The sequence below is a fragment of the Emys orbicularis genome, chromosome 9, assembly GCF_028017835.1.
Source record: "Emys orbicularis isolate rEmyOrb1 chromosome 9, rEmyOrb1.hap1, whole genome shotgun sequence".
NCBI lineage: Eukaryota > Metazoa > Chordata > Testudines > Emydidae > Emys > Emys orbicularis.
In genome coordinates, this window is record NC_088691.1 from 90,932,607 (window position 1) to 90,944,999 (window position 12,393).

Genomic DNA, 12,393 nt, shown 5'->3' on the forward strand with positions numbered 1-12,393 from the left:
TGCCCATTCACTTTTTGTATTTTTGAAACCTGTGCCACAGTTCTCTGTTCCTGTTTGGTGGTAGAAAAACTGGTTTGGTTGATGTTGCAACACCATTGAATAAAAATAGTTGCTCCTTTTTTTTTTAAAGCCTCTGGAGCACATGCATTTATGCAGAGAGTGGGCAGTTCCATGTCCCACAGAGGAACTAATTTCTCACATTGGATGTAGTGAGACATGACAAAATCTGGCTTTAAAGAGCCTATAAATTATTTTAGTCTTGACAGATCATAGCTTGCAGGAAAGAGGAAGTTTAAGCTCTCTGTTTTAACACTTGCTGCCAAAACATTTTAGTAGGTGATCACTAACAACAAAATTGCAAAGGGTAGGGACATTAAATGCCATATCAGTGATAAAATATAGTCAAATCCACATTTTCTGTAGGTAAATGTAAGGCAAAAAATGGTCAGGTCAGTTATGTCTTGCAGTGAATGATTTATGCCCTTTGTTCTCTTACAATAGCTAATTAGTCCTTGTACAATTGTGTTAACATTCGTATTACTGATTTGCCAATGACATTGCATTCTCATACATTTGAAGCAACTAGTCATGTTAGTAATATGAAGTTTATATAGCTTTTCTAATCTTCAAAGCATTTTAAAAATGTTAACTGATCTTCACGATGTCCTTGAGAATTAGATGAATATTGTCCAAATTTCTCAAATGTGGAATCTGAGAGAGAGAGCCTGTAACTTGCCTATAGTTCAAAAACAAATCTGTCAGAACCAAGACCAGAACTCAGGAGCTCCTGGCTCAGAGTCCTGTACTTGGCCTATCTAACTTGATTTCTCCCATAGTGTTAGGCCTTAGTTATAAGAGAGTTTCGATAGTTTAACTTAAGATGTTGGATTAGTCACACTGGTGCAAACCTCTATGTGGGCTCTTATTTCTTTAAGAGAAAGCTAAATCAGAATAAGCCATCTCTGTACATAAATAAGAGTATGCACACAGATATTTGCACCAGGGTAAGTAATCTATCACTTTTAGTTAAACCAGTGCAACTTTACCATGTAGACAAGGCCTTAGATTGGTTCTAAGTGCTGGTGTGTGATGATTTTTCCTTTTCAAAGATTTAGAAAAGGCTGCCTTTATTAAGAATAAACCTCATTCAGCTGTGATTCATGCTGCAAAAGTTAGGGCAAATAGTCCCTTGTGGGCAAAGGGAGGGAGAACAACTACACATTTATCATCCTTCAGATTTTGGGTTTAAGACTATCGTTCATTTTCTATCTTCATCCAGGTTAATCTGAGGAAAGTACTAGAGTATTAGCAGCCTGTTTTTTTTCACTTTAAGATTTTGTCTGATAGAAATGATGGAGAAAATATAAAGGCAAAGTGAACCCAGTTTTAACATTGTGCATTTATGAAATATTAGAATGTGTGTAATCTTGAGCAAAATCTTATTAATCTCGTGGTGAAATAGTACATACTCAAGCTTGTGAACCCCCAAACCACTCAATATTTGAGAGCTTTAGTGTGCCTGCCTCTTACTGGGCATCCCTTTTGAGGCTGAGGCAGCCCTGATTCTGATGGAAGTTGGAAATAGTTCAATCTGGGGGGGGGGGGGGGGGGGGGGAAAGACACCAATTTGTTGAAGAACGATCTAGAGATAGCAGACTGCCTTCCTATGGGATTCATAGCTCCCTTGAAAGTAATGCTGTGCTACAGGTACAATAATCTTTTCTAGCATCATAGACACCAGATGTATGTGCAGGAACAACATGATGTTTAAGAAAGAAACTCATGGTTTGTCTACACAGTGCCAGTACTGTTTGAAACATGACCACATCAGTGCGCACTAGGGAACTTTTAGTGCACACCAGCAGGGCCCACATGTACAGTTAGTGCATGACACACTAGTGCACACTGAAGTTTACATCCCAGTTGGTACACACTAATGCACAGTGTAGACAAGCTCTCAGATCTGTAGCTCACATTTAGTCCTACCCAGTCTGAATGGGTGTGATGACAGGTCATGTGTGTAAAGACTTGTAAGTCAAAGTAGTTACTGTGAAAATAGGTCTTAAATTCTTATCTATCCTGGAGGGAGTTCAGATGCTGTCTCTGGAATATGAGTCTTTCAGAATGACAGTTGAAATATTAATATTAGAGGCTAATGCTAATCTGGATACTAGCATAAATATTCATAGTATTACTGTGATTTGAAATTAATTGTCGTTAGTCTTGGGAAGACTCCATAACAGTGCTGTATTCTAAAATTGAATTGATTCTTTTTTAGGAGACCCATGCACCGTTTCTTCTCAGCTGGAGTTAGAGGAAGCCTTTCGGTTGTATGAACTAAACAAGGATTCAGAGCTTCTAATTCATGGTAGGATAGAACTTTGTCTTTCTCCTTACACGCATGGGCCAGTACATGTTCTTTTCTATATATGGTGGTATTTTATGGCCTCTCTCATAATCTGAATACTGAGGATCCTTCTCTATTTTGCACTTTTCTCCATCTCAAACTTCAAAGCCTCATATGGCATTCAATGGCCTAGTGGCAAAAAACTGCCCCAAACTCCCATTGTAGTATGTCAGCACTTCCTTAATTGAGGGATACATACTTCTCATTGTACTACATTAAATACACAAAAATGGAAGATGGAGGGTCTGATCATCACCACTGCTTGCCTGTTTATATTCACAGGAGACTGAGAGATGTATATCATGCAACATCCTAACATATGTTTCCTGTTCAGTGCTTTAGAGGAGGGGTTGTATTATTAGGAAAAACAAATTTCACTTAGCTCCATTCACAATCCCAAACTAGCTTTTTGTTAAACTTTAAATTCTTCAGAAAGTGATAGGTCACCCGAGAAATGGTGTTAGTATGTGCCACAGAGTATTTGGCCCCTGCTTCAATGAAAGGTGAGACAGCCCCAAAGTTCAATGCCAGTCTGCTTGGAAGGAGGGGAAAATATCTTCATAGTCCTGGATTTGGGAATCTATTTATTTCTGTGCACATGAGCAAGAATCATAACTTCTAACTCCAGTCATACTTGGTTATTACTGTTGTCCTAATTACTGTTTCTATTTTCTGTTTTGTTTTTCAAGATTCCTAAAATGATGGATCTTTCTACCATTCTAGGACAGAATTCCTAATGCTAATCATCTTCACTATGTGATGGCATGGGGGAGAGGGAAAATTCCATGTACTTAATGTAGTATCTGGCATTCACTTCTGAGAGTGTCTGTAGGACAAGAAGTAATGGGCTTAATCTGCAGCAAGGGAGATTTTGGTTAGCTATTAAGAAATTGCAAACTGTAAGTGTAGTTTAAGCTCTGGAATAGGCTTCTGGGGAGGTTGTGGAATCCCCATCATTGACGGGTTTTAAGAATCTTTCAGGGATGGTCTAGATTTAATTAGTCCTGCCTGAATGCAAAGAGATGGACTTCTCAGGATCCCTTCTAGTTTCCACTTAGTTCAAATAGATCATTACCCAAGTCTTTGCATACATGGTGACATACTGTAATACAGTGGCTCTCAACCTTTCCAGACTACTGTACCCTTTTCAAGAGTCTGATTGGTCTTGTGTACCCCTGAGTTTCCCCTCACTTAAACTACTTGCTTACAAAATAAGACAGAAGAATACAAAAGTGTCACAGCGCACACTTACTGAAAAATTACTTACTTTCTCATTTTTATCATATAATTATAAAATCAATTGGCATATAAATATTGTACTTACATTTCCGTATATAGAGCAGTATAAACAAGTTATCTGTATGAAATTTTAGTTTGTACTGACTTCGCTAGTGCTTTTTATGTAGCCTGTTGTAAAACTAGGCAAATATCTAGATGAGATGGCATACCCTCAGGAGTACACGTATCCCTGGTTGAGAACCACTGCTGTAATATGCTTTCCCTTCTACCTTGACTCCACTTCAGTTGTGACAGGCTGAAGTGATTAAACTAGCACCATGTCTAACTCTGCTCAGTGGTCTACACTAGTGCTTCCTCTGTTACTATTTCCAGTGTAGAGTCCCAGGTGCTCGGCAAACTGAGAAAAGTACTAGTGTAGGCAAGACCATAAATGCCTGGCTATTAAAACACCATAATGTGGAGTATTTATGGTTGAGGTTCCCAAACGCGGGTCCATCGCCTGTGGGTGGTCTGTAGAGAGCTGGCTGGTTACATGGTGCTGGCTTCTCAGTTACTGTTGCTCAGTTACCTTATTTGACATATTAAAAAATACACTAAACAATTTCCTAATGTTACTTTGCCACGTAGGCAACTGCTGTAGCTGCCACCTGGACACTACAACTAAAAATGAGTTGAGAAGTAGCCATCAAAATCTGTTACAATGTAGTTCATCTTATAGAAAAAGTTTGGAAAGTCTGATCTATAGATTTGGTAGCAATACAGCCTCTTCTGATGAGTACTTGAAGCCAGTTTTTGTGTCCATGATAATATCAGATGAACAAACTTGCATTAATCATTCATGTTCTTGTGAGGGAGATATTGTAATCCCCATTTTACATGAGGAAATGACGCCAGAATGGTGGTTACTTGCCAAAGGTCACAGAAGAAGTCAGGATAGTCTTAGAATGTTGAAGTTCCTGGCTCCAATTCTTTGCTTAAGCCTAGTCTCTAGCATAGCAAGAGGTCTGCAGTGGACTTTTTCAGTACCGGGTGGCTTACGGAATGCAGGAGACCTCTCAGGCAGTTGTTTAAAAGAGCCTTTTTCAAGGAACCTCATTGGCTGTACACCATGGATCTTACATTGACCTTGACATCTACTTTCTTCCCAGATGATGCAAGTACTTTTTGTAACTGTTGTATATCTTGAAAATGTATCTTTATATCTGAAGTAAAAGATTAATCTGGAGCATTATTGTTTACCTTACAGTGTTCCCTTGTGTACCAGAAAGGCCTGGCATGCCTTGTCCAGGGGAAGATAGTAAGTAGGCATTTTTGTAAAAGAAATACTTTCTGTAAATGGTCATTGCACGGATATCCAATAACACAAGCTGAACTGATTAAAATAGTAGCTTTTTGTTTTTCCTCTTGATAAGCTTTGATATAGAACCTATCTAAGAAATTGAAACTGAAATGTGGCTATTACTCTTCTCGACAGGCTATCTGGTTTTCCCCAAGGGTGAATAGCCATGATGACTAACAGTGCTGTCCAATCTTATTAGCTGAAATGGCCAAAAATCAAACTACATTTCAGGCACCTTTCAGGCCCTCTCCCATTGCTGTCTTTCCATGGACTCTGAAAATTGTATATGGTGCTGAAAATGCTTTACAATTCAATGAAATGGTGGAAGAGGGAGTTACTGTTACCTCTTAAATTATACTCTTGGGAATTCCTAGTCATGCCAATTGAAATTACTATTTCTATTAAGATTGGATTTGCCCAGATAACTTTTGAATGGATTATGCAGCTCGGGGTGGCAGGGGCTTTCCTTCCCCATGCTCCCCAATATATTTGATTTTACAGTGGTTTGCATTCAACCATTGCTCTTAAATTAAGGTTGCAAACCTGCCCATTCATCCTTGGATGTGGTCCCACCAGGTCAGGCTTGTCATGTTCATGAGGCAGTGTGAGGAATCTTGCAGTGTTGCTATAGTGACATACCTCTTCTCTGACACCACAGAAGACAAGTCTCCCAGAGATTGGGACTTTCACACACATTCCTACACAGGTTACAGAAAACTAGGAGTTTCTTGTATTTTTGCAGTTAGCTTCCTGTGCTGGCATACTCTCATGAGAACCAATTCAAACCTTTACAACAGAAGTAAACCCACTTGATGCAAGTTGCGTGTTTTCATCCAGCATGAACTTGTTCAAATTTTTGTGCTGGAAGGCACATTGAGTTAATATTGTAGGTCTTGCTGCACTCAAAGTTGTGCTGTGTTTTGTCATTCCAGAATAAGCATTTACCTCATTTGTAACCACTCATGCCTCTTTGTATTACTTGCTCCTGCTTGCTCCATAACATGACAATTTTCTTTTACATGTCTGCTTCTCTTGGACAGCTACCATTTTGCTGGTTGAATATTTGTAGTCCTCTTCAGCAGTAATGAAGTGTCATGTTTTTGTCTTCCTGGGTACAGCAGTGGTTGTCAATTTATAGACTCAATTCAGCTGCTGCTCTTGAAATTTGAGGTCGTTACCCAACTGTTGCTAACTAGTTAGTTCTCTACTAGCCCTTAAGAAAAAGCCTCAGATTTAACTTGGGTGCTTAAAGCTATAAAAAGGCATGCTATTGGTACAAATTTTGTATAGAAAGGTAGCTATATTTTTAGCTATCAAGATATCGACACTGCATTTGTTAGCATGGTATCGGAGTCCCTGATAGATTGAAACACATTTAAAATTATTTGATTTGCTTGACTATACACATGGAGAGTAAGTGTGACACCAGTCAGTCTTTTAAAAACTGGCATTGCCAAATCATAAGTGGGTTTGAAAAACAACTTAAGATGCAGTTCTGTGTGGTTCAGTGTTAATCCATTGGGTTCCTAATGTGGTACTGCCAGTGCAAAATACTTTAGGCCCACAGCTGCCAACACACAATGCATCAGGGGATTATAGTGCAGCAAAGCAAGTGTAAATCAAGGCAATCCTCTTTATTCTTTCAATTTAAATAAAATAGTTGCTTTTTTTATTCAAATATTTGTAATACCTGGACAATCTCCCTTCTCTTGCTCAGTCTTGAATGCTTTTAGACAATAGCAATTATTTGTAATTACCATCAGTGTTTGGGGGTTTTGATTGGTGGGGGCAGCACTCACCTCAGTGAAGAGGTTTTAGAGTCCCAAACTGTAGTTTCTGTTCATGGCAAGACATTCCCATTGACATCAAATTCTGCTGGAGTGGAGAATTACAGGATTGGGCCCTTTATTTGTAAATTAGTGTGTATAAAGTGTCTATGAATATGGTGTAATGTTCACACTTGCATGGATATAATTGTATTTTACTTATCTTAGAATCCATTTATCGTCGTGGTGCCCGGCGGTGGCGGAAGCTCTATTGTGCAAATGGTCATACTTTCCAAGCTAAGCGATTTAACAGGGTAAGACTTTCCGTGGGTAGTTGAATGCAAAGTTAAAACCTTGATGCACTGTCCTTCTCTTCTGTAGTTGTACTATTACTGCCTCCAAAGATTAAAATGTAGATTGTCTAGAGAAAATGGACTTTGCCCTCAGTATATCAAATAAGGTGGTTCCTTTTATATAAGTTCTGATAACCAGAAAGTATACTGAAGTAACTCAAGTTTACATTTCTAGCTTCAACACCTCTCATTTATTTGTCTATAGTATAAGTAGTTTTTTTTTTTTTTTTTTAACTTAATCTATAGCATTTGGTCTTTTGATAACCCTGTGCTTTCAGTAAAATTTGCCACTTGGGCTATCTAAATGTTACGCACTTAAATAGGTAAATTATAACCCAAATTCACTGATTATTTTTTTTAATCCAAAGCACACCAAAAAAACTACTTCTTATATCAACAGTACATAACACTGATAGTATTTTTAATATTGTTTGCAGAGGTTAGATGCCAGCACTGATTTTAAATGGCTGTGAGCTGGCAGACCACTCTGGGTACTGAGCTCCCAATAGGCATTGTCAGTGTTTTGAGTTCTAGGAACAAACAAGTTTGAGTCACTTGTGTTACAGGGAGTTCTCTTTATGGTTTGCAAGTAAGAACTGAGGTGTTCAGCCAGCCTCCATATGCTGGAGTAGGAGCAATCAGAAGTAACAAGCATGTATTTGTCATATTAACTGTAAGAAATTAGGTACTTTTTTCAGATTTGTTTAAAACATTTAACAGGGTGTAAGAAAATCTGCAATGTGTAATGAGTAGTATTTGTATAATACAGGTCCATACACAATATATCTTCTCCACCTTCACCACTGGACTCATTAAAAACATGGAATTTCTCTCCAACTCCCTCCTTGACCCTCTCCAAATCTGGTTTCTGCTCTTCGTTCCACTGAAGCAGCTCTTTCCAAAGTCTCTTGAGTGACCTCTAACTAGCCGCCTCTATGGTGGTTTGTCTCCAGTTGATTTGTTAGCGTCATTTTGTGGATTGTCATTTTGTGGATTGCCCAAAGCTCAGTCTTTGAGGCCCTCCTACAAACACCTCTAAGTGTACTGAAACTGCTGCTTTATGTTAATAGTTTTATTGCTACCTTGTGCTCCTCCTCTATTATATCCATTTTACTCCTGGGGGAATTCTTCACCAAAAAAACCCTCTGCGCACAATATTTTAAAATTCTGCATATTTTGTTTGCCAAAATAACACAATATAATTATGCTAGTGACCGGTATTTTTGAAATAAATTACCAAAATAATTGAAAACAAGTATGTCTGTAATAATACAGACAACAACAAAAATTCAGGAAATGTTGTTTGACTGTTTTCTTACTAGGCATATTAATACAGAACTTTGAGTAGTAATTCATTTAAACTGCAATACAGAAATGTATTTCCTGCACCCCTCAAAAGCGGTGCAAAGGGAGTCAAGGATAATGAGGGCTCCGGCTTGGGGTGTGGTCTCTGGGGTGGGGCCGGAGACGAGGGGTTCAGGGTGCAGGAGGGGGCTAGGGGTTGGGGCCAAGGGGTTTGGAGTGTGGGAGAGGGCTCCAGGCTAGGGCCCTGATTGGGATTTGTGTTCTACTGCAGAGGTTCTCAACCTTTTTGTTAGTCGTCTTCTCCCCCCCCCCCCCCTGCTATAAAAACTCCACTTCCCATCTGTGTCACAACTATTTTTTTCTGCATATAAATGCCAGAGCCGGTGTTAGGGGGTAGCAAGCAGGACAATTGCCCGGAGCCCCATGCCACAGGGGCCCCCATGAAGCTACATGGCTCAGGCTTCGGCTTCAGCCCTGGGTGCAGGGCTCAGGGCCCTGGGCTTTAGCCCCATGCAGTGGGGCTTAGGCTTTCTGTCCTGGGCCCCAGCAAATCTAATGCTGGCCCTGCTTGGCAGACCCCCTGAAATCTGCTCGTGCCCCCCCACGGGGGCCTGGACTCTTGGTTGAGAACCACTGTTCTACTGTAATATAAACAATGAAAATGCTGCTGGTTGCTTTCCTGTTTTTAGTGTTCATTTTTAATCTGAATTTTGTTGATTTGTCCTCTTAGCGAGCTCATTGTGCCATCTGCACTGACCGAATTTGGGGCCTGGGGCGTCAGGGATATAAATGTATCAACTGTAAACTCCTTGTTCACAAGAAGTGCCACAAACTTGTCAACATTGAATGTGGCCGCCACGCACTACAACCAGTAAGTGAAATTGTTATCTAGTAACTATTCTGAAACAAAACTTTATAGCATAGTGGAATGGTAACTAGGGCAATGGTCCCCAAACTCTGCAGTGCTGAGGACCTCAGTGGCAATTGGACAGGAGCCTGATACCTGCACCCAACTTGCATATCTATATATAAAAAATAAATGTACACCCCTTCCTGTTGCTTGTATCTGTATCTTAATTGATGCTACTTACTACTTGTATAATGCTCTACATCTTCAAAATGCCATGGGGAGGGGGAAATGGTTCCTCACATATCACTGAGTGGGAAAGTATAGCTCCCATTTTACAGATGGGAAATTCTGAGGCACAGACGTTGCAGTTTGGCCAAAGCCGCACAGCGAGTCAACTATACTTAGCCCATTATATCATGATAACTAGGATTACCTGTCAGACATCATCAAAACATTGCAGATCAGTTTGTCTTCACCCTGCTATTAAAAAGGAGACAACTAAAGCCACATCTTAAGAATTCAATAGGCTGTATTTTGGGCATCCCTGAACTAGTCAAATGACTAGTAAGGCCATTTGAACTTTTCTTTGTCTTTCCCATTCCCACTGCTGTATTTTTCTCTACTGAAGTGGGTTGCTATTTCAGTATGTCTGAAGTATGAATAAATCTAGATCTATGTAGAATTAGTAGAATGGGTCCCAAGTAGTTGCCTTCTTCATACTTTTCTGATGTACATTTTTTGTAGTGAGGATAATTAACCATTCAAACAATTTACCAAGATTCATTGTAGATTCATCACTGACCATTTTTAAATCAAGATTGGATGTTTTTTTCTAAAAGATATGGTATTGGAATTATTTTGAGGATGTTCTATGGCCTTTGTATACAAGAGAGCAGACTATCACAATGGTCCCTTTTGGCCATGGAATCTATGAATCTGTGATAGCTATTTGAATTATGCCAATATGGATGGTGTTTAGTCTAACTTTTAAATTTTAACTAGGTTATGTTAATCAGATAAAGATCGTTTATGGTAGTCTAGTTTTTAAAGTAAAATGTGAAAGGAATAGGAACTGGAGTCCCCTGGTTAAACTTGGCTCTGTCTGAATCTCAGACTTGAAGGGACAAGTGCATCTGCTCTTCCATGTTCAGTCATAACAATATAGTTAATTGTTACAAATTGTAATAGGCAAGAAATGAACCATTACTGTGAACATTTTGTAGGAGCCTGTAATACCTATGGATCAGTCATCAGTGCACCCAGATAACATAGAACCAGGTAAGATGAATAAATGTATTTTTATATAAAGTTTCTGCAATTTCAAGTACTTTAAACGGAATTAATATATTATTTCAGAGTTGATTGATTTGTTAAATTTAAAACATTTCATGTGAACAAACAGAATAATTTTATGTAGTGTTGTGGCCGTGTTGGTCCCAAGGTATTAGAGACACAAGGTAGGTGAGGTAATATTTTGTATTGGACTAACTTCTGTTGCTGAGAGAGAAGCTTTTGAGCTACACAGAGTTCTTCCTCAGGTATGGGAAAGATACTTAGGGATTGTCTTCATGTATAGCAGCACAGCTACACCAGTGGACTTGCGCCACTGTAGCACTTTAGTGAAGATGCTACTATGCCTACGGGAGAGTTTCTCCCATCAGCGTAGTTAATCCATCTCCCTGAAGGTGGTAGCTATGTCGACAGGAGAAGCTCCCCCATCAACATAGCACGGTCTACACAGGGGGTAGGTTGTATAACTACGTTGCACAGGGGTGTGGATTTTTAACACCCCTGAGCGAAGTAGTTATATCCATCTAGGTCTGTAGTGTAGACCTGGCCGTAGAATGTTACGGCTAAATACAAGATCAAACAGATAGTGTAGCATAAGTAGTTAGAATATGTGCTAAGGGACCTTTGAAGGTGAAGTGGCCTATTAACACCCCTGTAGTCATAGGACAAAAAGGAGGGTTAACTGGTTAAAGGTTGTTGTAAGAAGCCATAAATCTGCTGTCTTAAGACCATGCTTCTTTTTAAAGTGTCTAGCAAAGTTATGAATTTAAGCTCCCAGGCTTGTCTTTTGAAAGTGTTGTGCAGGCTTTCCATTCAGGATGAGGACTGATAGGTCAGATAGAGTGATGAATTATTATGCATAAGGCTGCAAGTTTGTCACGGAGGTAAATTGATACACGTCTGTCTTAATTTAGCCGAAAACTAGATGCAAGATATATCTCCAGGCTAGGGCCCTGATTGGGTGATGTGGTGTTTTTTATCTTTTATCATTTCTTGTGATAGTTCATTTGAGATCACAGTGATTGTTTGGTTTCACCCAAATAGTTGTTGTTGGGGCATTTAGTTCACTGGATGAGGTGTGCCATGTTGTGATAGGCATGTGTAGCACCCATGGATCTTGAAAGGTGTGTTGGGGGTGGTGTTGATTATTGTAGCAGTGGAGATGTCTGCAGGTTTTGCATCTGTTCTGGCAGGGCCTGGTGCAGCTTTGAGTTGGTGTGCCCTGGTCTGTGGGGAACTTGCTTCTGATGAGGTTGGGGCATTGTTTGAAGGCCAGAAGAGGAGGTTCAGGAAAGGTTTTTATTTTTATTTTATTTTTTTCAGGATGGGATTCCCATCATATATGGGTTTTAGCTGTTTGATTTCCCCATATGGGTTCAAGTGTGGGGTGGAAGGTGACAACTAGGGGTGTGCATTTGGAGGGGTTTTTATTTCTAAATTGAAGCAGGTTGTCTTGGGGTATTTCAGTGGAGTGTCCTTGTTTGGTAAAGGTGATTTTGAGTGTATTAAGGTGTATTCCCTGGACTTTCTCCTCAAAGCATATTCTGTGGTATCTGAGTACCTGGGTGTAGATAACAGATTTCTTGGTATGTTTGGGTTGGTTACTGGATCTATGAAGGTAGCTGTCTGTATGGTTCCATTGTTGAAGCTCATTGTGTTGTCCAAGAACTTGATGCTAGCGTGGGAGTGTTCCATAGAGAATTTAATGGGTGGGCGGTGGTGGTTGAAGTTGTGGTGGAAATTTGAGGGAGTTTGTCATCTGTCCAGAGCACAAAAATATCATCCATGTATCTCAGGTGTCTCATTGGTTTCATGGTACATTTGTGTGGGGTATCATAGCTTGT

General features: G+C 39.7%; 1 protein-coding gene across 1 annotated transcript in view; it reads left to right on the plus strand.

Annotated features, from left to right (window-relative positions):
* The window catches only part of PRKCI (protein kinase C iota), a 54,132-nt gene that overhangs the window by 23,046 nt on the left and 18,693 nt on the right, over nucleotides 1–12,393 (plus strand). The window contains exons 3-7 of the mRNA XM_065410305.1: nucleotides 2,279–2,368; nucleotides 4,893–4,943; nucleotides 6,980–7,065; nucleotides 9,140–9,280; nucleotides 10,483–10,537. Of these exons, the coding sequence (XP_065266377.1) occupies nucleotides 2,279–2,368; nucleotides 4,893–4,943; nucleotides 6,980–7,065; nucleotides 9,140–9,280; nucleotides 10,483–10,537 (423 nt within the window). The remainder of the gene's footprint in view (nucleotides 1–2,278; nucleotides 2,369–4,892; nucleotides 4,944–6,979; nucleotides 7,066–9,139; nucleotides 9,281–10,482; nucleotides 10,538–12,393) is intronic.